Source organism: Entelurus aequoreus, linkage group LG04 (genome assembly GCF_033978785.1).
Source record: "Entelurus aequoreus isolate RoL-2023_Sb linkage group LG04, RoL_Eaeq_v1.1, whole genome shotgun sequence".
In the NCBI taxonomy this organism is placed as follows: domain Eukaryota; kingdom Metazoa; phylum Chordata; class Actinopteri; order Syngnathiformes; family Syngnathidae; genus Entelurus; species Entelurus aequoreus.
Genome location: NC_084734.1, coordinates 31,112,292 through 31,137,432, shown reverse-complemented (window position 1 = coordinate 31,137,432; position 25,141 = coordinate 31,112,292). Strand labels below are relative to the sequence as shown.

Here is a 25,141-nt window from a genome sequence, read left to right as displayed (position 1 = left end):
GAAATGCTGTCATCTGATTATATTCATAAGGCATTTAAATTGTGATGATATCAGGTTTGAGACGTGTGCTGCTGTCCACAGTGTGCACGTCTGATGTTGCTCACGTGTGTTCCATTGAACGCTCAGGGAGTTTTTGCGTTTGCTCAGATACATGAAAAATAAGAGGTAGCATTGACTTTAAGAATATGTGTAATGTAGTAAGAGGCACATTTATAATAACACGTAATATTCACATGTGTTGCTCATTGCGCATTAATTTCACAAATGAATCACGTTCGCTTTTCCTTCAACAACATAATTCATAACTACAACATCACTTACTGTACAATGTCTTCTCTCACTGGGATGCCGACTGATAGGATGTTAATATATTCCCGTTTAGATGAAGAATGACATAAAATTCTCACGAAGAAAAAAGGGGTGTGGAACTAAACATCTATTTACCGGGTGTAAATTGGATGCCAAAGTTGACCAACTTGTTGAATTATGTCCTCATACTTCTACTATGAAGGTAAGAGGCATTGTTTATGAATAAACTTTCATGAGCTTCACCAGCCGACGATGTCAATACAGCAGCACAAAATAGTTAGTTTATTTGTGATCACGGCGCCGCTATATATAGTTTGTTAGTGTTAGCACATATAATAACAATCCAACTCATAATTCAGGTCACAAAGTGCAAATGGAGTACCTTTCACTGTTTTTGTAAGGTTATTTAGAGGGCTTTAAGGGCAGAATAGAATACCTGCCATTGACTCCATTGTAAACTGACATTTTTTTTACAGTTATTTACGAGTTAGAATGCATACAAAAAAAATACATCTGCCTTCTTGTCTCTCTTAAGGATTGTGAACAGCTGGCAAAACTCCAAAAATGCTGATGCATGCTGTATAAAATTATAAAAGTATGTTGCTGAATATACCATATGTCCAATATTTGTATTTCGTGTCAGTCCAAATATGTTGACCCACACACACTGAGGAGGAACGATTTACATATGTCCATCATATGTCTTTGCAGCGCCAGGACCGATCCTTCAGCTGTATGTGTAACTGTCAATTTTCACATACTTTTCGGATGTGCTAAATGAAGATGCTAATTTAGGTGCTGCAATCACTTCCTAGTTAAGTAAATCAGGCTGCGTGTACTAAATAATTATAATTGCATTATTAATTAATTCTGCCTCTACATCACTCTAAAAATGCATCCAAAAAAACCAACAACAATACTTAATTTGCGTTCCGTAACCTGTATAATAACAAAGCTGACGCGACATTGTTATTGAAAGAGCGAACGCTTAGGTACTGTTTTTCTAGAGTACTAACAAATTGCCCTGCGAAAGCATGCTACGGCATTAGCCTTAAGCTAGCTTCAGTGTCAGCAGCTAAATGGTTTTTGAGTTCGGAATGCACAACACAATGTGATAGGACACCAATCTGTACCTACTGAAAAACATGAACAATTATATTACAGTATCTGTTAAGTATTAGCCCACATTTCATGTTTTGTTAGACACAGGTAGCTCGACAGCATATGTACTGTATAACACGCATGACGTGCTGCGTACATCATGATCAATATTAAAGTGACTCACTCCATGAACATTTATCCATTTGGTCCAGGTGGCCTGGAACGTTATTTTCCAGTTGATTTTGGGTAAGCACTCCATTTCTGCCCGCATACCTTGGCAAGCATCACATTTTCAGCGTCAAGTCAGGCCGGTCCTGACTCTCTTGGCTTCTGTCTGCGCCAATATTTTATAGAGATGTCCGATAAAGGCTGTTTTGCCGATATCCGATATTCCGATATTGTCCAACTCTTAATTACCAATTCCGATATCAACCGATACCGATATCAACCGATACCGATATCAACCGATACCGATACATACAGTCGTGGAATTAACACATTATTATGCCTAATTTTGTTGTGATGCCCCACTGGATGCATTAAACAATGTAACAAGGTTTTCCAAAATAAATCAACTCAAGTTATGGAAAAAAATGCCAACATGGCACTGCCATATTTATTATTGAAGTCACAAAGTGCATTATTTTTTTTAACATGCCTCAAAACAGCAGCTTGGAATTGGGGACATGCTCTCCCTGAGAGAGCATGAGGAGGTTGAGGTGGGCGGGATTGGGGGGGTGGGGTTGGGATGGGGGTGGGGGGGTAGCGGGGGTGTATATTGTAGCGTCCCGGAAGAGTTAGTGCTGCAAGGGGTTCTGGGTATTTGTTCTGTTGTGTTTATGTTGTGTTACGGTGCAGATGTTCTCCCGAAATGTGTTTGTCATTCTTGTTTGGTGTGGGTTCACAGTGTGGCGCATATTTGTAACAGTGTTAAAATTGTTTATACGACGACCCTCAGTGTGACCTGTATGGCTGTTGATCAAGTATGCCTTGCATTCACTTGTGTGTGTGAAAAGCCGTAGATATTATGTGACTGGGTCGGCACTCAAATGACAGTGCCTTTAATGTTTATTGGCGCACTGTATTTCTCCGTACGTCTGTGTACACAGCTGCATTTTAAAAAGTCATACATTTTACTTTTTGAAACTTGAAACTGATACCGATCATTTTGAAACCAATTTACGTAGTCTGCCATGATAAGAAAACTCACGTTTGTTGCCGGAAGTCGGAAGTACATTGCTATGGGCACGGAAATAAATGCGCTGAGGGAATAAGTGACCAAAATACTGTAAATATTGACGTTGTTTGAGAGGGCTTTGAAGGCTACAATGGTGACTCCCATTAGCCGCATCTTGCAAGCATTTTTTGTGCCTAAAAAAACTAAAAAAAAGAGACGTAGTTGTTTTTGTCTCTTATAAGGATTGTGAATGATAGGCAAAACCCCTTTAACCAACGCAATCCTTTCTGCACACGTTTAGTAGACGACCTTTGCGCGTGCTATCAAGTTTGCACGTGTTTTAGTACACACACACCTTTAGTAGATCAGCCCCAAAGTCTTTCTTTGGTGAAGCTATACACTTTTTGTCATAACTGGGTTCTTGGGTTTTGCTTCTCCGGAAGGCAAAGGAAAATTGGCCCGTGCGAGGCGTGAATTTAAATACATGTTTATTTAACAATAAAAAAAGAATAAACAAAAGGCGCTCACAGTGGAGGTAGAAAACTTGACTATACAAAACAAAAGACTTGCACGAGGGCGGAAATACAAAACTTGGGTAGAAACACAAAACTTGCACAAAGGCAGAAACTATGAACAATAAAACAAAAACACTAACTGTGGCATAAATGAACAAAACTTACTTGGCAAAGAACTGTGACATGACATGAAGTGGAGGGATCAAAAAGTGCGAGGACGCCAGGACGAACAACAGAAACAGACAGATTTAAATAGTGACGTGATCAGTGAAAACAGGTGCGTGACAAGACAGGTGAACAGGTGCGTGACATGACAGGTGAAAACTAATGGGTGACCATGGAAACCAAACCAAACAAGGAAGTGCAACCAGGAACTAAAAAGAGCCCAAAACCCAAGCAAAACAAAAACATGATTAACACTGACATGACACTTTTAAACATTATGATTGATTGAAAGATCAAATTGCCAGTTTGTGAAGACATCATGATGCCAGAATGCGGCCCAACAAATCAAATGTAACCTTTCCAACATTGACAAAACAGAAAAGGGCAATACTTTTCAATTGAGAACAGAGAATCATCATGTTAGTGTTTGAACACGACTACCAAAACATAATTTGGCTTGGCAGGAATAGTTTTGAAATAAATGCAAGAAGAGAAGAAGAATTTTCAGTCTGAAAGTATGACCTGATAGACGGATGGACGGTTAAATGAAAGCCGGCGACAAAAGTACAGTAACAGTCAAGGAGGTCAGATTTATAGCAGTGCTATCATCGGACTAATAAAGAAAATGGACTGCTTGGCGGGACAGACACAGGTCTCATACTGGACATCTGTGTGTGTGTGTGTGTGTGTGTGTGTGTGTGTGTGTGTGTGTGTGTGTGTGTGTGTGTGTGTGTGTGTGTGTGTGTGTGTGTGTGTGTGTGTGTGTTCTTCAGGCAACTTTCAAGCAGCCAACTTAGTTTGATGATGGAATGATTAATGCATGACTGCACCACATCTGCCGCTGCAATTTTGGTATCGAGCCTGCCTAGGTGCAATTTATTTTGTGTGAGTGAATTTGAAGCACAGGATATAGGGGAAATTTATAACCCCCCCCCCCCCAATTTAAATGTTCACTTCCCGGAAATGAAGCAAGCAGAGAGAATGTGAGGGAGGGAAATGAAAGAGTAATCCCTGGGGGGATAAAGCCATCGTTAAATGCCAGGAACATCCAGTGATAAAGCTGTGAAATTGATTCTCTGGCCGCAGTAAAGCTGCAGAGGACACTCAGCAGCTGACTGGGGGCCATTGAGGCGTCGTGGTTGGTCAGCGGAGTTTAAATACTGGAAGTCCTTTATTTAGGTTTGAGGCTGGTGACAAGTGAATATACTGAGTGCTAGCCATGGCGCTAACAATATTGTTTCCATTACCTTCCTAACACAAAAAAGCAACATAGGAGAATCTCTCTCAAATTGTTCTAAACGCCTGTTTCCATGCCAGCGTCGTACTGAGAATGTAATCGCTTACATAGCTGACGTCATGTGTTCCTGGTGTGTATTACATGCGAGAGGAACATACGTGTTGGAAACAGCTCCGCACGCTGGGTTCGATGTTGGAACCTCCAAAGGCGGCCACCTCCCCGAGCTGTTTGGGGATCTGGATGGCCTCGTGGAGGAGGAGGCCGAGCTGTCGCTGGTCACACGTGTCCCCCGATGACGCCGCCTGACTAAAGAGGTCTGCGGAGAGAAATAAAAAGACATGTAAGTAAACCAGAGAAGAGGTCGCTATTATCTTTTTTTATGAATCCTTGATATATATTTGCGCCAGTGGTTCTAACATTTTTGACCTTGGGGCCCAACTTTTCCACTACAATGGGGCCCGAGGTCCACACTGTAATCTAGTCAGTAATCTTACTGACCTTAATCTTACTCTTAATGTTAATTGTATTCAATATTTATATATAACCTGCTTACAGTTTAACAGGATAAACCTTGTCAAATGATCTAAAACCATGCGTTAATCACAAAGATTATTATCATGGCTTCGGTCAGGCTGATTACAAAAATAAATACTAATCAAATATACTGCAAAAGAAGGGACTCAAATAACTGATAATGAATACATTTATATACAATTAAATCATTAAAAAAATTATTTCTAACTAATGTAATATTAAATATTATTAATACGTACACTACCGTTCAAAAGTTTGGGGTCACCCAAACAATTTTGTGGAATAGCCTTCATTTCTAAGAACAAGAATAGACAGTCGAGTTTCAGATGAAAGTTCTCTTTTTCTGGCCATTTTGAGCGTTTAATTGACCCCACAAATGTGATGCTCCAGAAACTCAATCTGCTCAAAGGAAGGTCAGTTTTGTAGCTTCTGTAACGAGCTAAACTGTTTTCAGATGTGTGAACATGATTGCACAAGGGTTTTCTAATCATCAATTAGCCTTCTGAGCCAATGAGCAAACACATTGTACCATTAGAACACTGGAGTGATAGTTGCTGGAAATGGGCCTCTATACACCTATGTAGATATTGCACCAAAAACCAGACATTTGCAGCTAGAATAGTCATTTACCACATTAGCAATGTATAGAGTGTATTTCTTTAAAGTTAAGACTAGTTTAAAGTTATCTTCATTGAAAAGTACAGTGCTTTTCCTTCAAAAATAAGGACATTTCAATGTGACCCCAAACTTTTGAACGGTAGTGTATGTTTTTTGAATAAATTGTCAATGAAATTTAAAGTGCAAATGAAAAGCATCACCACTTTAGTCATAATTTTTGCACTTAAGAAACTTCAGTATGACTTTAGCTCCAGACTTCTTGTGTTTATTTGATATTGTCATTCCTTTCATAGTTCTTTTTATTGATTTCACATTCAATTTAACAACAAATTAAAACCCTGTTCATCCCCTACCCCTGATGTCACTCAAAACAAAAACAAAAAACAAAAGTAAGAGTACAAAAGCACCCAGAGTAAAAACAAATAAAAAAATAAAGTTCAATACAAGGCACTTGAGACAAAGTAATTGAAAACTGAAACACACTGTAGAAGCAGCATGACAAGGCCTGAAACGTCGGCAGTCATATTAAGGTACATATCTAGGGCTCTTCTTGCACTTGTGTAGAGGATTGGTCAAAAAAAGTCAAAAAAGGTCTCCACACTTTAAAAAACTTGTTTTCAGAGCCCCGTAATGTAAATCTTATTTTCTTTAGCTTCAGGTTTGCTAGCACGTCCCTTATCCAGTGGGAGACTGAGGGTGGGACAGCCTCATTCCACTTCAACAATATCAGGCGGCGTGCGAGGAGGGTGGTAAAGGCAACTATTTTGTGACCCCCTACAGGTAGTTCCATCCCTTCAGGAATGATTCCAAATACTGAAATTAAAGGGTTTGGATCGATTTGAATTGTTAAGACCGTGGAGAGTGCTTCGAAGATGGATTTCCAGTACCCCTTTAGCTTCGGACACAGCCAAAACATGTGTATTAATGTTGCGTTATCTACTTTGCATCTATCGCACAATGGCTTAATTTGGGGAAATATTTTTGCTAATTTTGCTTTTGAGAAGTGTACCCGGTGTATCACTTTAAATTGGACCAGTGAGTGTCGTGCGCACATTGAAGATGAGTGAAACCTTTTCTAAATTTTTGCCCAGGTTACGTCATCTATTGGTATTTGGAGGTCTTGTTCCCATGCTGTTCTAATTCTTAGCATGGAAGTGCATTCTAATCCTAAAAGTAAATTAAGTATATATGAGATTGCCCTCTTCTTTGTTGGATTTAAAGACATCATTTCATCTGTGGTTGATTTAGAGGGTTTGTTAGGGAACTGCGGAAGAACTGTTTCAACATAATCCCTTATCTGGAAATATCTAAATATATGGGAACTGGGTAGATTAAATTTCTTGGACAACTCTGTAAAAGAGGCGAATATATTGTCTATAAAAAGGTCATTGAAACATTTCAAACCCCTTTGATGCCACATATTAAAAGCTGAGTCAAGTGTTGAAGGTGGAAAGCAGTGATTCGATGCGACTGGGCTGAAAAGGCTCTTTCCTTGCAGGTTAAAATGTTTTCTAAATTGACAGTATATTTAATAATCTCATTTTATTTTTGGAATGGCAAACAGCCACGTCTGCGCAAGGAGTTTTTACAAAGAGCAAAACATGATGGAGGTATGGCCCTTCCAAATTTCTGTATGTATTACTGGGCCACCAACTTTCATTGCATGTCATACTGGACATATTACCATCTACATCAGGAAAGTCCTACATGGGTGAAGCTGGAGACACATTCTTGTGGTTCTGCTTCATTAGCAGCCCTAATGGGTGCAGCTTTGCCTCTATCAGTGAAGACACTTAACATTAATCCTGTAGTAAGTCACTCGCTCAAAATATACTGTCAATTTAGATATTGTCATTCCTGCCACAAGTGGTGGAAAAATGTATTACAACTGTGGTGGAAAAATGTATTACGGTTCCGGCCCACACGGACCAGAGCTGAGAAACATATATTGTTTGGCGGCCCAACAATGAGCCTCAACCCTATGATAAAGAAAAACTGTATTATGCTAAAAATATAATAATTTCTGAATAAATGAGTAGCCAACTCTAATATTATGCTCATAACTGGATTATTCAACAGCAATTTGAGTGTCATGGTGCCCATGTGAGTATGAGATTTAATGCGCAAACATCCGGAGTGATCATTTTATATGAAAAAAAAAACATGGCCAACACAAATCTTTCAAGATTTCCAAAAACATTTCAGTCGCTGCAATATACGTAGATCAAATATTGTGCTAATCTCACATGTTTGCCTGCCTTCCTATTGCTAGGCAGAAGAACTGAAGGCCTTTAATCAGTGGCTGGTTTAGATATAGGAAAGTGCCCAGCATTCTCTAGGGGGCGCCGCAAGGATGATAGGAAAAAAAACAGTTTTATATTTCTTCGTGCTTAGCGCATTTTGCTCACAAGTGGATAATACCGAACTAATGAGGGATGACGAGATGTTATCATTGTGATTCTTCATTTCTGTCAAAAGTGATGCTGGTACACATTTGAATTAGCTTTACACAATCGCAAAATCTTAGCGGCAGTGGCGCAAAAGGTGGCGTTGGTGAAGGGATTGCGTGTACCCCCTCCAGAAAAAAATTGCACCAAGAAGTAAGGATGCGAGACAGTCCCAAGTGCTTTGAAAAAAGCAGATACTTTTATTTTTCTGGGAAAAACAATGTTTAATTTTCGTAGTCTATGGTTTCAGAATTGCACAATGCACAGTTCCATTAGATTTGGCTAACTCGTATTTGTCATTGAATGATGTACTTTTGCTTTTAGTGCTCAGCTCATATAGCCTTTTAAAAATAATTTTAATCAGTGTTAATTTTGTTGACTAAAAAGTTTTGTCTTAGTTAACGTCAACAACCTATTTTTCCATGACTAAAAGAGGACGATACCTAATCACAAAAAATGCAATTTGACGAAAACAATAACAAAATTGTCAGTTTAGTAAACGGATAAAAACAAGACGAAAATGTTGACATAGACAAAATCCAAACATATTTAATTTCATCTTTAGGCAGGTAGGACAAGTTAGGAATCGATCAAATTACAGTAGCGTGGAAGGCAGGGGCGGTATATCACGGAGGGCATTCAATCAGAACTACTGTTTTTGTAAGGCAAAGCTTTTACGGTACATTTTATTACTGGGCAAACAAGACTGTTACGGTAATAATGATGACCGTGGCAAAACTCCTGACGGTTAGTATTACTCTTTTAGATTAAAATGATTGAAAAACCAAGACTGATAACTGTACTTTGATAAACTCACGGACTGACTGACACTAACGTCTTTCCCCATTAAGAAACAACATACCCCAATCTAAACTTATACAACCACATTGCTGTCTGAGCAACTAAGCCATCCAATTGTGCACATTGAAGCTACAAGTTGTGCTCTCTTAGAACGGAATTATGATGATCAATCTTTCCTCAGAGGAATACGACACCGGGGTGTTTTTACGGTACGTTCGAGGACCACTGAACAGAGTAAGACACAACGCCCCCCAGAAATTCTATAAGATTATAATACATTTTTTGTTATGTTCTTTTCATTTAAATAACTCAAAGCGCTACAGTAAAAACCAATATTTCAAACAATAACAGGTTAACTATTAAAACAATGCTATTTATTTTAGTTATGTTTAAAATTATATAAATTGGTAAAAAAAAATCAGTGTGTGTAGAAGTACCTTAAGAGCACATTGTGCAGTACCACAGTAATAATGATAACTGTGATAATTTTGGTCACAATAACCGTGATATGATAATTTCATGTTTTTACATCCCTACTATATTGTTACACATGTCAATACAATATGCCTTCTACAGCTGAAAGAAAGAAAAGACATATGGATGCACTGTCTGCAGGCTAACCATCCATACATCTACACAACAGTAAGTAGGCTGAATCTAATATTTCGAAACTACTCATACTGTACTGAATTACTGTAACTGTTGAAGACAATGGCGCAGGAGCAAGACCGCTTACTCTACCGCTACTTTTGTAGTACAACATGGCCGAACTTGTCCGCCAATTTAATAAGCTAGGATACCTGTCCAATGCACTTTATTCAATGTCTTCGGCCCACTGTTCAGTTAATTGCACAACGCGACAACAAATATTTGTAATTTTTCAAGCTAACACACAAAGAAAGACAGGTATGTGATATACATATATATATATATATATATACGTACATATGCATATATATATATATATATATATATATATATATATATATATATATATATATATATATATGTACATATATATGTATATATACATATATACACATATATACATATATACACATACACACATATATATACATATATATATATATATATATATATATATATATATACAGTGGGGCAAAAAAGTATTTAGTCAGCCACCCATTGACAATCAATGGGTGGCTGACTAAATAGGTGGCTGACTAAATACTTTTTTGCCCCACTGTATATATATATATATATATATATATATATATATATATATATATATATATATATATATATATATATATATATATATATATATATATATATATATATATATATATATATATATATATGTTCAAGATTTAAAACACTAATTGCTGTTTTTAAAAAGGGACAGTGGATAAGAGGTAAATTGTGCACACTCAGTGTAGTTATACGCAATTAAATTAGTTTCTTCATAAGACCATTTCAGTCATATAATATTCAACATTTGAAAACGCAAATTCATAAATTCAGCTAAAATAATAGCATACAGTAAGGTGAGTGTAAAATGTACTAACTGACATATTCACGAAGTGCAGGTTTGGTTGTGAATTTAGTTTTTGAGATGCTCTGCAATAACCTTCATAATTGTGGTTTCAAGACAACTTCAAAGATGTGTTATACTTTATATCTTAATCGAATGTTGAGGAATTTACTCAACTAAAACTAAACTAACATTAAATCTATTTAAATGACTAAAATTTGACTAAAACTAGAAAACATTTAAGTCAAAAGACTATGTCTAAAACACTAAATTAAAAACTGCTGCCAAAATAACAATGATTTTAATTAAATTTTACTGAACATTAATGCAATTATCACATAATCTATGTTGTATTTTATTGATTTCTACAGTCAAATATTTATTTTATTGTTGTCCATCCATCCATTTTCTACCGCGTGTCCCTTTTGGGGTTGCGGGGGGTCGCTGGAGCCTATCTCAGCTGCATTCGGGCGGTAGGCGGGGTACACCCTGGACAAGTCGCCACCTCATCGCAGGGCCAACACAGATAGACAGACAACATTCACACTCACATTCACACACTAGGGCCAATTTAGTGTTGCCAATCAACCTATCCCCAGGTGCATGTCTTTGGAGGTGGGAGGAAGCCGGAGTACCCGGAGGGAACCTTATTTTTAAAACAAATGTTTTTTTTCTGGGGACCCCCCTGGTACCCCGTCGAGGCTGTGGGCCGCCCCAGACCTCACTGTTAGGTTAGTACAGTATACTCATGTTTCTTCTTAAACAAACAACGTTGATGCAAATCGACCTGTTTGTTATCATTTGTTTTCCAAATGAGAATTGAAAAGAGAATCGATTTGTACATGCAAATTCACATATACTCACACACATACATAGGTACCTACGCTCCCACATACATATACAAATAAATACAGTACATATTTACACACTCACAGTTCGTACATCCACACGCACATGTATACATACTGTATACACATACTGTACATATACATTCATTGTAAAAACATACATATACACATACTGTACATATACACTCACTGTACAAACACACACATACACATACTACACATATACATTCACTGTACAAACACACACATACATATACTGTACATATACATTCACTGTACAAACACACATATACACGTACTGTACATATACATTCACTGTACAAACACACATACTGTATACACATACTGTACATATACATTCGCTGTACAAACACACACATACACATTGTATACATATACATTCGCTGTACAAACACACATATACACTTACTGTACATATACAAGTACATATGCACACATACACTCATGCACATAATCACGTTTCATCAAACATATATTAACGTTGTTGCCCTAGGGTAAACTGGGTATAACACATGGCACACGGACAAAGCTTAACCTATTGTTACTATAACAATCTACAAGGTTAATGTAGGTTGCTTCTCTTTCTTCCCCTCCATTTTTCTGCATTCTTTCGTATCTCAAGTTATCATTACGTATATGTATTGTTGCATTTGAACAATTGTATTGTTGATAATAAAGGTAAAGTACTGGTATTATTTATTATCAATAGCACTATTTCTATTGATATTCATATTGCTCCATTTTTAGTGAATTAATGCTCATTGTCATTTCTGTATTATTTTTTATTTTCGCTAACTGCTTATTTGCTATTACTTTTACCATCACATTTGTACATGTCGTATTTGCTGATGTTGCTCTGTTGTTGTTTTTGTTGTTGTGTTTGCTGTTGTTGTTTTTGTCTCTCTGTCTAATCCCCCTCTTGTCCCCACAATTCCCCCCTCGGTCTTCCTTTTTCTCCCTAAAAAAAAAAACAAAAAAAAACAAAAGAAAAGAGAATCGATAAAGAACTGAATCGATAAGCAGAAAAAATGTAATCAGAATTGTAAATATCTTATCAATTTGAAAGATTTTGTGTCATAATCGGTGGAGATTCTCTAAAGAGAGCTATTGAAGCTTTATTAATACATGCCAGCCATGCCATCCAGCTTGTTTAAATCCCTGCTCTGTATTTAAGGCCTACTGAAACCCACTACTACCGACCACGCAGTCTGATAATTTATATATCAATGATTAAATCTTAACATTGCAACACATGCCAATACGGCCGGGTTAACTTATAAAGTGCAATTTTAAATTTCCCGCTAAACTTCCGGTAGAAAACGTCTATGTATGATGATGTATGCGCGTGACGTAACCAGTGAAACAGAAGTATCGGTACCCCATTGAATCCAATACAAAATAGCTCTGTTTTCATCTCAAAATTCCACAGTATTCTGGACATCTGTGTTGGTGAATCTTTTGCAATTTGTTTAATGAACAATGAAGACTGCAAAGAAGAAAGTTGTAGGTGGGATCGGTGTATTAGCGGCGCACTACAGCAATACAACCAGGAAGACTTTGACTCGGATAGCAGACGCGCTAGCCGACGCTAGCCACCGACCGCACGGATGATCGTGGTGAAGTCCTTCGTCCTTCCGTCGATCGCTGGAACGCAGGTGAGCACGGGTGTTGATGAGCAGATGAGGGCTGGCTGGCGTAGGTGGAGCGCTAATGTTTTTATCATAGCTCTGTGAGGTCCCGTTACTAAGTTAGCTTCAATGGCGTCGTTAGCAACAGCATTTTTAAGCTTCGCCAAGCTGGAAAGCATTAACCGTGTATTTACATGTTCACGGTTTAATAGTATTGTTGATTTTCTGTCTATCCTTCCAGTCAGGGGTTTATGTATTTTGTTTCTATCTGCATTTGAGCCCGATGCTATCACGTTAGCTCCGTAGCTAAGTTAGCTTCGATGGCGTCGTTAGCAACAGCATTTTTAAGCTTCGCCAAGTTGGAAATTATTAACCGTGTATTTACATGTCCACGGTTTAATAGTATTGTTGATCTTCTGTCTATCCTTCCAGTCAGTGGTTTATTTATTTTGTTTCTTTCTGCATTTGAGCCCGATGCTATCACGTTAGCTCAGTAGCTAAAGAGCTTCGCCGATGTATTGTCGTGGAGATAAAAGTCACTGTGAATGTCCATTTCGCGTTCTCGACTCTCATTTTCAAGAGGATATAGTATCCGAGGTGGTTTAAAATACAAATCCGTGATCCACAATAGAAAAAGGAGAGAGTGTGGAATCCAATGAGCCAGCTTGTACCTGAGTTACGGTCAGAGCGAAAAAAGATATGTCTTGAACTACATTCTAGTCCTTCACTCTAACGTTCCTCATCCACAAATCTTTCATCCTCGCTCAAATTAATGGGGTAATCGTCGCTTTCTCTGTCCGAATCTCTCTCGCTGATGGTGTAAACAATAGGAAAATATGAGCAGTCCTTCCTCCGGTGTCATCACGCTACTTCCGGTAGGGGCAAGGCTTTTTTTTATCAGAGACCAAAAGTTGCGGACTTTATCGTCGTTGTTCTATACTAAATCCTTTCAGCAAAAATATGGCAATATCACGAAATGATCAAGTATGACACATAGAATGGATCTGCTATCCCCGTTTAAATAGAAAAAAATTCATTTCAGTAGGCCTTTAACTACAAACTACACTTTAGGCACCTGGTGGGATGGATGCTATATTTTGCACAAAAAACACGATGCCTTAGTTAAGGGGTAGGGAACCTATGGCTTTCGAGCCAGAGGTGGCTCTTTTGATGACTGCACCCGGCTCTCAGATAAATCTTAGCTGACATTGCTTAACACGATAAGTTATGAATAATTCCGCTGGTAATCACAGTGTTAAAAATAACTTTCAAAATATAAAACATTCTCATGCATTTTAATCCATCCATCCGTTTCCTCCCCCACCTGTTCAAGAAGTCGCATTAATGGTAAGAAGTATTTTATTTATTATTGGTTAGCTTCAGAATAACAATGTTATTAAAAGGAATAAAAGACTTATTATACTCTAAAAATGTTGCTCTTACTTAAAAATGCACGCTATTAGTTGTATTCAGTGTTAAAAAATATTATATGGCTCTCACGGAAATACATTTTGAAATATTTGGCTTTCATGGCTCTCTCGGGCAAAAAGGTTCCCGACCCCTGCTTTAGCTCATAAAATATACTGGTGACACAATATTCCTTATGGAATTGTAAAAACCAAGCTTTTTTTAAAGTAAACCCCACAATGTGTCAAATGGCCTAACAACATCTAAGGCTAATAAATAACTGTCAAAAAAGATGGAAACAACCATGGTTAATGTCTGTGGATGTGTTGCTGTAGCTATTTGTGAGCCAATGACTGTGCGGCTGCAAAAGAGGAAGGATTCAATCAGGCGTGCGTGATACTCTTTCTGGGCTAATAGAATGTGCCAAGGGAATGCATAAGCTCAGGGATGGAATATTGTATGCCAGAATGTGAAAAAAAGCAGGAGGAGAATGAACAAACAGGCAGACAAGGTGCAAATATAAATGCAAAGACAGTGGTGGACATTTGCAAGGACACAGATACAGTATAAGAGGTGTAAAATGATTGTTTTCTCCCAGTGCTTTAAACCTAATTCACACTCCCTAATCTTTGGGGAAAAAAATGAGAATGAAATACAGAGTGTGGGAGGTCTCTCATCCAATTACACGAGCCTTGACATGCTTGTCTCTCACTTACAGACTTAAGTATTAGTGTGAGGCTAAAGAGGACGACGTGTCGTTATCTCAACCACGTGACCACACTTACATTTGTATTTCTCCTCCAGGTGTCCCTTGCAGAGAGACAGCAATCCGATCTTCATGGACATGACCCGGATCTTCCCACTGCGACCACTTTAAAGAGACCAACACAACCATTTAAAGTAGATGAAAATAGTAATTGCATCATACATTATTGGGCACACATACACAATCTACTAATGACAGTTAATACAAAAGTTGTATCGTAGATACGTAAATAAATGAATAATACATTTCTGTGTGAAAAACTTCCACCAAAAACAATGGTAATGGTAAATATTTAGTTAATTTTAAACATGCTGGATAAGATTGTTACATTTAAGTTCATTACTTCATCAGTACTCCCTTGCTAGACTACAAGTATTGTTTTGATAACAAGGGCTGACACATGCCAGACAATCATCCATTATGTTTTCATTTTTGGTCATTAATGTCCACTTGCCAGGTGGTGCTGTGTTCTAGCCGATGTAGTAATATATAGACCAATACGTTTTATTATCCAACCAAAACAAGATTTGTGTTTAAGATTTGTTTGGCCATGGTGGAGGTCTGGATATGGATGTCCTTTCATAATTTTTTTCTGCACTTTTATAAAAATAAAAATAAACATTTAATTTTCTTTCTTCATCTTTGAAATGCCACATTGGCCAGAATAAATAATTCCCCCCAGATAAAGATGTGAAAAAGATAGGTTGTCTCATAATCGGGGTTTAGCAAATTACCGTATTTTCCGGACTATAAAGCGCAATTAAAATCCTTTTTTTTCCTCAAAACTTGACAGTGCGCCTTATAACCCAGTGTGCCTAATGTACGGAATAATTCTGGTTTTGCTTACCGACCTGGAAGCAATTTTTTTTGGTACATGATGTAATGATAAGTGTGACCAGTAGATGGCAGTCAAAAATAAGAGATACATGTAGACTGCAATATGATGGCAATATGACTCAAGTAAACAACACTAACATTTTATATGTTCCATTTAAAATATAGAACATTACACACGGCGCTCAAAAATCTATCAAAATGTTTTAGTACGACTTTGGTAAGCTATGAAGCCCCACCGCTTGATGGATTGTTACTGTGCTTCAACATACGAGTATTATTATGGTGTGTGTATAAGGTAAGACATATTATCTGGTGTTTTGTTTCGCAATATTATGTAAAAGCAACTTCCCTTACCTTCTGGTACCTGCTGAACTGTATTTGGGATCTGCATGCACTACCGTTCAAAAGTTTGGGGTCACATTGAAATGTCCTTATTTTTGAAGGAAAAGTACTGTACTTTTCAATGAAGATAACTTTAAACTAGTCTTAACTTTAAAGAAATACACTCTATACATTGCTAATGTGGTAAATGACTATTCTAGCTGCAAATGTCTGGTTTTTGGTGCAATATCTACATAGGTGTATAGAGGCCCATTTCCAGAAACTATCTGTCCAGTGTTCTAATGGTACAATGTGTTTGCTCATTGGCTCAGAAGGCTAATTGATGATTAGAAAACCCTTGTGCAATCATGTTCACACATCTGAAAACAGTTTAGCTCCTTACAGAAGCTACAAAACTGACCTTCCTTTGAGCAGATTGAGTTTCTGGAGCATCACATTTGTGGGGTCAATAAACGCTCAAAATGGCCAGAAAAAGAGAACTTTCATCTGAAACTCGACAGTCTATTGTTGTTCTTAGAAATGAAGGCTATTCTACAAAATTGTTTGGGTGACCCCAAACTTTTGAACGGTAGTGTATATCCTGAAAAATTGCGCGCATCCGCCTTTTGTAGTCCGACATCGTAGTCGATAAGCTTCTTCTTTTTCTCTATCTTCTTGTTATGGGACATTCATCCTCCACTGTTGCAATTTCTAATATAAACCAGTGTAAAGTTCTTACTTATATCTGCCAGTAAACTCGCCATGAAAGCGCTAAAACATACCGGTGTAGTGAGTTTACATTATTCACCCAAGGAACTTTAGTTATTAGAGTTCCGGTCGGACGTTTTTTCACGGGACACATTTCCGGCGTTGTTGTTGTTTCCGGATGAGGAGATGCTGCTCCGTTATTGATTGAAGTAAAGTCTGAATGTCATTAAAACAGTTAGCTCCATCTTTTGACACTTCTTCCACTCCCGTCCTTGCACGCTACACCGCTACAACAAAGATGACGGGGAGAAGACACTGCCCAAGGTGAGCCACGTAAATAAGACCGCCCACAAAGCGGCTTGAAGATGATCTGTAAAACATGATCTATGCAACATTTTGACCAAAAGAACCACCATTACATGTTATTTAGACCACAAGGAAGTGTTTTACATTTAGAAAAATAAAATACAAATGACTCCTTTAATGCGCCCTATAATCCGGTGCGCTTAATATATGAAAAAAGATAAAACATAGACCATTCATCGGCAGTGCGCCTTATAATCCGGTGCGCCCTATAGTCTGGAAAATACGGTATAAGTCACAAAAGAGGAAAATCATCATAGGTAACTTTTAAATAAATATTGGAAGGGTCATCCTAAATTTGGGTGAAAATGGTGAATCTAAATGTGGTAAATCAGGAAGGACTTCATTACTATGGGGGAGGTCCATTGTCGACTGTGAAGTGTAGTAAATAACTGCAGATGTAAACATACGTGTCGTAGACGTTAAGCAGCCAGTTGAGACACATGTCGACGCAGAGCGGCACGTTGACCAGGTCTTTGTGCTCCTGCTCTAGGCCGTCATAGATGGAGGTCAAACAATTGATGACGTCAGGGACGGACAGAAGCTGGTTGTTGTTGGTCAGTTTGTGCTGTGCAAACGTGTTCTGGGCCACACTTAGCTCTAACAGGTCCACTGCAAAAGAAAAAAGGGCAGGAAGGGACACCAAAGTGATGATGTAGGTTAGATGAGTCAGTCACTTTTTGTAGGAGCAGTTGTGTTGAATGATGTTCTAGAAATGGGACAAGCTGCTGAAACTGGCACACAATGTTGATAGAAAAACTGCATGAGTGCATAGAGAGCGAAAACAGATGGATCGCTGTGATCAAATATTGATATGATGGAAATAAGTCAGTCAAGTTTCCATTAATCTAATTTGCTGGTGACTGTCATTTTTGTAATGCACATTTTTATACAGCATTGAGCGGAAAAAGTTGATCAAAAGGGCAGAGTTAGGTTTTTTTTTACTTCTCATAAAAGTTTATATGCTCATTTCTAGGCTTTATGATTCGCCCTAATGCTCATCAACCATGATACGGTCTGACTTGCTCGATGCTGCGAAATGGAATTGAACACTATTGGAATAATCCAGAGATAAATTTGTTCGTAAAAGAAGGAAATTGAGTTCTGCATTCATTTAAAAGATTTAAGAGCAAAGTGATTTTGTGCACACAATGTTTACATAGTGAAATACAAAAAGTGCCTATACGCTCCTTAAAATACTACTTTAGATTATCTCACATGTCATTAACCACACATTAATTCAATAGAAATTACACTTGGATATGTTTTAGTGTAGAATATGTACAACTTGTATAGCACATTGTGTAGCAAGACAATAATGTGTGTGTTAACACATTTCCAGCGGATACTACAAAAATACTGCACTATAATCACTGACTACTGTAAATTACAGTGGATTTGTGCACCTGCATTTAAAAAAGTATATTCTTTCAAAAACATTTCATTAAAGCAAACTAATAGTCCAGTCATAGTATTACAAACTTGAAAATTGTCTGTTTACACTTATTAATGACAACAAATTATATTTATTTGCAATTAACCGTGATTAAATATTTTAATCTTTTGATTTTGTATATATGAATATATATACAGTACAGGCTAAAAGTTTGGACACACCTTCTCCTCATTCAATGTGTTTTCTTTATTTTCATGACTATTTCCATTGTAGATTGTCACTGAAGGCATCAAAACTATGAATGAACACATGTGGAGTTATGTACTTAACAAAAAAAGGTGAAATAACTGAAAACCTGTTTTGTATTCTAGTTTCTTCAAAATAGCCACCTTTTGCTCTGATTACTGCTTTGCACACTCTTGGCATTCTCTCGATGAGCTTCAAGAGGTAGTCACTTGAAATTGTTTTTCACTTCACAGGTGTGCATAATAAAACATCACTTACTGTATAATGCCTGCTCTCACTGGGATGTCGACTGATGGGTTGTGCATATATTCCCATTAGACACAATGACATCATGGCTCCCAATAGCTCCATTGTAAGCTGAATTTTTTATTTATGAGTTAGAATGCATTAAAAAATACATTTGTGTTCTTGTCTCTCATAAGGATTGTGATTTACAGGCAACATTTTCCTCGAAAATAGCAGTTCCCCTTGAAGTTGTTTATTTAGGAAGCAGTACGGTTATTGTCATTATGATATTTTGTGGTAATTTGTCATTTAATTGAGGCATCCTGTCTCGATTTAAAAACAGTGAGAGTTGAAGCAAATATTATTTCAATCTTTGGTGAGCTACCGGTAGAGGTTTTTATGGGTGTCCGTTATTTCAGTTTTTTTATTTACCATCCAAGCGGGGGTCTTGAAACGTAACCCCCAAAAAGGAGCGGCGATCTACTATATATGCAAGTTGTATTTTAATAGTATTGTCCCTTGAGAAGATATAATCAATGGCTTGATGAAATGTAACTTGTGTACTCAATTTGAAGAAAACAATTGCATTAATCTTTATTGCACATGCAACATTTGTCAGCACTGCCTTGTGCTACCTACCTCCTGCTCACCATGCTGCACTAATTACTGTTGTGCACGTATGCAGGAGGCACACATAATATGACATGACGCCGAGAGGCTACGCTGTGGCACATTAGCCGGATGCCACGCAAGCTCGTTTTGTGCCTTTCAAGCACCCCTGGCACAGGCTTAACCCAATTAGGTGTTTCATAGTATGCCTGTCATGCGTGTTTGTGTGCAAATGTGCCACTCACACATCAATTAGTGGACATTCACGTTGAGACGCACACAATGAAAACCAACCAGTGTTTGTGAATATGACATCACTGCTCCGAACTTGGATTTCATCCAATCTGGAATCACTCAGGCTAATGCATCCCCGCGACAAATAGACATTGGAAAACAATACAATAGCGCTCCCTAAAAGGCTTGAATTATTACAATTCATTAGGTTAAAACTGCACCTGTACTTTTGTGTTTTATTGTTATGACGGTGGAGACAGCAGGACTGCCTCAAAGGGCCGTTGTTATAATAACCACTCGGGTAAATGATAGTTTATACGGTATATCACATTTGTCACTGTGCTCCAATGCAGCTGCAGCCAGTTACACATTAGGAATAAAGCAGCCTAAAATTGGCCAAAAAGGTGTTAAACACAAGCATTGTGTGCAACATTATCACCCGTGGTAATCCACGAATAATACACATTTGACTTACAGCAGAGCGCTTTCTGCAGGCGGCGGATCTTCATGGCAGTGCGGTACGCTGAGAATCTCACGTTGTTCAAGTCCGCTGTGTATGAGAAAAGGGACAAAATATAAAGAAATAGTAAACAAAGAGCTGCTAAACTCCTTTTTTTAAACTTGAAGCAAGACCTCTTTTTTTCATTTATAGTGCAATAATAACTAATAAAAAATAACCATTATTAAGTATAATTTAATTCAACAGAAAATAGCAGCAGTGTACGTGATTCTGTTAGGCAACGCAACAAAGGCCTGAAGCTAAAGATGATAAGCTAATGTAGGTGCTAGTGTTGGCCCGATACCAATAATTTGGTACCGGTACCAAAATTATTTCAAGCTTTTCGGTACTTTGATACTTTTCTAAATAAAGGGTTCCACAAAAAATTGCATTATTGGCTTTATTTTAACAAAAAATCTTACGGTACATTAAACATATGTTTCTTTTTGCAAGTTTGTCCTTAAATAAAATAGTGAACATACTAGACAACTTATATTTAGTAGTAAGTAAGCAAACAAAGGCTCCTAATTTAGTCTGCTGACATATGCAGTAACATATTGTGTCCTTTTCCATTCTATTATTTTGTCAAAATTATTAAGGACAAGTGGTAGAAAATGAATTATTAATCTACTTGTTCATTTACTGTTAATATCTGCTTACTTTCTCTTTTAACATGTTCTATCTACACTTCTGTTAAAATGTAATAATCACTTATTCTTCTGTTGTTTGATACTTTACATTAGTTTTGGATGATACCACAAATTTGGGTATCAATCCGATACCAAGTAGTCACAGGATCATACATTGGTCATATTCAAAGTCCTCATGTGTCCAGGGACATATTTCCTGAGTTTATAAACATAAAATACATTTTTTTTAAACGAAAGAAGATGTTGTGATGCCAAAAAAAAACGACGTAACCATAGTAGTATTGACTAGATACGCTCCTGTACTAGGTATAATAACAGAGGATGTTAGGTGTGGATCCACCAATGGCGTTTGTTTACATTTTGACACGGGTGAGCTACGTTGTGTAGTGAAACATGTTTAGCTATTCCTCGTCCTGCAGGGATGATACTTGTAAGAAACTTACTTTATTGTCGCCATGGAGGCGAGGATTAGTGATTTAGAAGTAGCTAAAACATTGCGGACTGGGGCAGGACATTAGCCGCTAGCTAGCTAGCCATGTCTTAAAGCACCTCTTCCTGAGGGTGTTTCAGTGTTATAACTTCACCTTTATCTTTAGTTTTTAAGCCAAAATGCGTCCATTCTCCCTTTTCTCCGTGATTGTGCGCTGCCGAACATGTTCAACTGCTCGTAAACCAGCAATGACACGACGTGACGTCGACGGGGGATTTGGGGGGTTGTGGACCGGTACTTTTCAGAAGCGGTATAGTACTGAATAGGATTCATTAGTATTGCGGTACTATACTAATCCCGGTATACCGTACAACCCTAGTAGGTATATGATCACAAAAGTTTCTAAAAGCAAGTAAGCGCCCTTTAAATGACAAAACATTTAAAATGTTTTCCACTTTTAGAGTGTAAGTCTGTTAGCTAATGCTAACACAACATGACTGAATATATATACATTTATACAACTCCGAATAAGACTGTAGGATCAAGCTAAAGTCATAGCTAAAATTTTGTAAATATAATTTCAAAATCACCATACATTGTTGTTCTATGTGAACAAACAAACCATATTAGGACATTTTGATATTTTTTTGTTCCACAGATAACCTACCTAGCGACTGGTAGAGCTCCGTCATCTTGGGATGGTCCCAGCATGTTGTTTGTGTCTGGTGGCTACAAAAAAAAACAGTAGAAGAATCAGGATGTCAAACATTGTCTAAGAAAAAGTAAAAAGTAAGTTGAAAACTGTTTACATTGTTCATAAACATGCCGGACATTTTGCTACCATAATAATAATACTTGTGTTGGAAGGGTGTCCAAAGTCCGGCTTGGGGGCCATTGGTGGCCTCAACATAGTGTAAATAGAGACATACTCTCTTTTTTATTACATATAATTAATTAATTAACATGTCTTGACCTAAATTAACTTGCTTTGAAATTGTTTAATGACAAAAACAGTTTGTATTTTTTCTGTATGTGGTCCTTGGTAAACAACATTTGGACACCCCTTTTATATATTTTGGGGAATCTGTTCATAATACAAACCCCGTTTCCATATGAGTTGGGAAATTGTGTTAGATGTAAATATAAACGGAATACAATAAATTGCAAATCATTTTCAACCCATATTCAGTTGAATATTCTACAAAGACAACATATCTAATGTTCAAACTGATAAACATTTTTTTTTGTGCAAATAATCATTAACTTTAGAATTTCATGCCAGCAACATGTGACAAAGAAGTTGGGAAAGGTGTCAATAAATACTGATAAAGTTGAGGAATGCTCATCAAACACTTATTTGGAACATCCCACAGGTGAACAGGCAAATTGGGAACAGGTGGGTGTCATGATTGGGTATAAAAGTAGATTCCATGAAATGCTCAGTCATTCACAAACAAGGATGGAGCGAGGGTCACCACTTTGTCAACAAATGCATGAGCAAATTGTTGAACAGTTTAAGAAAAACCTTTCTCAACCAGCTATTGCAAGGAATTTAGAGATTTCACCATCTACGGTCCGTAATATCATCAACGGGTTCAGAGAATCTGGAGAAATCACTGCACGTAAGCAGCTAAGCCCGTGACCTTCGATCCCTCAGGCTGTACTGCATCAACAAGCGACATCAGTGTGTAAAGGATATCACCACATGGGCTCAGGAACACTTCAGAAACCCACTGTCAGTAACTACAGTTGGTCGCTACATCTGTAAGTGCAAGTTAAAACTCTCCTATGCAAGGCGAAAACCGTTGATCAACAACACCCAGAAACGCCGTCGGCTTCGCTGGGCCTGAGCTCACCTAAGATGGACTGATACAAAGTGGAAAAGCGTTCTGTGGTCTGACGAGTCCACATTTCAAATTGTTTTTGGAAACTGTGGACGTCGTGTCCGCCGGACCAAAGAGGAAAAGAACCATCCGGATTGTAATAGGCGCAAAGTTGAAAAGCCAGCATCTGTGATGGTATGGGGGTGTATTAGTGCCCAAAACATGGGTAACTTACACATCTGTGAAGGCGGCATTAATGCTGAAAGTTCCGTACAGGTTTTGGAGCAACATATGTTGCCATCCAAGCACGTTACCATGGACGCCCCTGCTTATTTCAGCAAGACAATGCCAAGCCACGTGTTACATCAACGTGGCTTCATAGTAAAAGAGTGCGGGTACTAGACTGGCCTGCCTGTAGTCCAGACCTGTCTCCCATTGAAAATGTGTGGCGCATTATGAAGCCTAAAATACCACAACGGAGACCCTCGGACTGTTGAACAATTTAAGCTGTACATCAAGCAAGAATGGGAAATAATTCCACCTGAGAAGCTTAAAAAATGTGTCTCCTCAGTTCCCAAACGTTTACTGAGTGTTGTTAAAAGGAAAGGCCATGTAACACAGTGGTGAATATATCTAAACATGTCTTGCTTGAAAGGGAACTAATTAGTTTTACTACATTTCAGTAGGTGGCGGTAACGCACATTTAAAAGTGAACGTCAACTTCCTCTAGGCCTCGATCCTACAAAGCTCTGTAAAGGTCAGATTTTGAGTTTTTTGCAGGTTTTTTATGAGTATGTTTTATATGTTTGTGTAAAATAAGTACATACAGGAATGTATAAATATAAACATAACATCCCAACCAACAAAAGGGAAGGTGTCGGTCCGCAAATAAGCTAACGAACACACTGCAGCGCTCCACTTCCTGCTTGTTTATCACCCTAATACGAATAAAATAGGGCGTAATAAATAAAGCAGTCCGCAGTGTTCAAGCTGCTTCTATTGCTGCTCATAACGGCGGGTGCGCGGACACACAACAGACGGGCAGCATTTCCATCAACGCTGAGATTGGAGCGCATGTGCGTAAATCTGCAGCTCATGAATGTCATAATGAGAACTTTTCTTCCCGCCCGCTCCCCTTGTACATTCTCGCACTGTCAAGGCCAAGAAAGGTTTTTTTTGTGCACCTAAAAAAGAGCAGATTTTCCGCAAAAAAAGATGGTGCAGTTGAAATCAAGCAGCACGGAAAAGGAGTACGAGAACAGGCCTCACAGGTTTTTTGGGACACTTCAACCCCAGCAGAATTGAAATGACATCTCTGTCTCCCCCCAACTGAAAGCCAAAGTGGACCCTCTTGCATTATTAGTCTTCAATAGTGCGGCCATGTGGGGACAGAGACACTTAGACTTGTGACATTTTCTCACCAGAGACATCATTAAATGTCATCTCCGAGTAGGCATCAACACATGAAATGAGGTCATGGAGAGGCCATGCATACGGCAGCAGGTAGATAAAAACACCATATATGTAATATACTAAAGGGAATACATGTGTTTTTTTATAAGTAGGCAGCGGAAAGCTCGAGAAATCCAAAACAAAAGGTAAATAATAGCTGTTGACATTTTCTGTTAAGCGCATACATTTGCAACAAAAGGGTAAAGCAATTTTTCACTGATTTTTTTTCTCTGCATCACTCTGAATCACAATTTGGCCATTTGGTGAGCACATTATCAA

At 38.0% G+C, this 25,141-nt stretch overlaps 1 protein-coding gene across 5 annotated transcripts in view; it reads right to left on the bottom strand.

Annotated features, from left to right (window-relative positions):
• The window catches only part of utrn (utrophin), a 393,845-nt gene that overhangs the window by 53,948 nt on the left and 314,756 nt on the right, over positions 1-25,141 (bottom strand). For all 5 annotated transcript variants that reach the window (XM_062044584.1, XM_062044587.1, XM_062044585.1 and 2 more), the window contains 5 exons: positions 22,255-22,316; positions 20,484-20,558; positions 17,709-17,910; positions 15,089-15,174; positions 4,663-4,820 (listed from right to left, as the gene is read on the bottom strand). In XM_062044584.1, the coding sequence (XP_061900568.1) occupies positions 4,663-4,820; positions 15,089-15,174; positions 17,709-17,910; positions 20,484-20,558; positions 22,255-22,316 (583 nt within the window). The remainder of the gene's footprint in view (positions 1-4,662; positions 4,821-15,088; positions 15,175-17,708; positions 17,911-20,483; positions 20,559-22,254; positions 22,317-25,141) is intronic.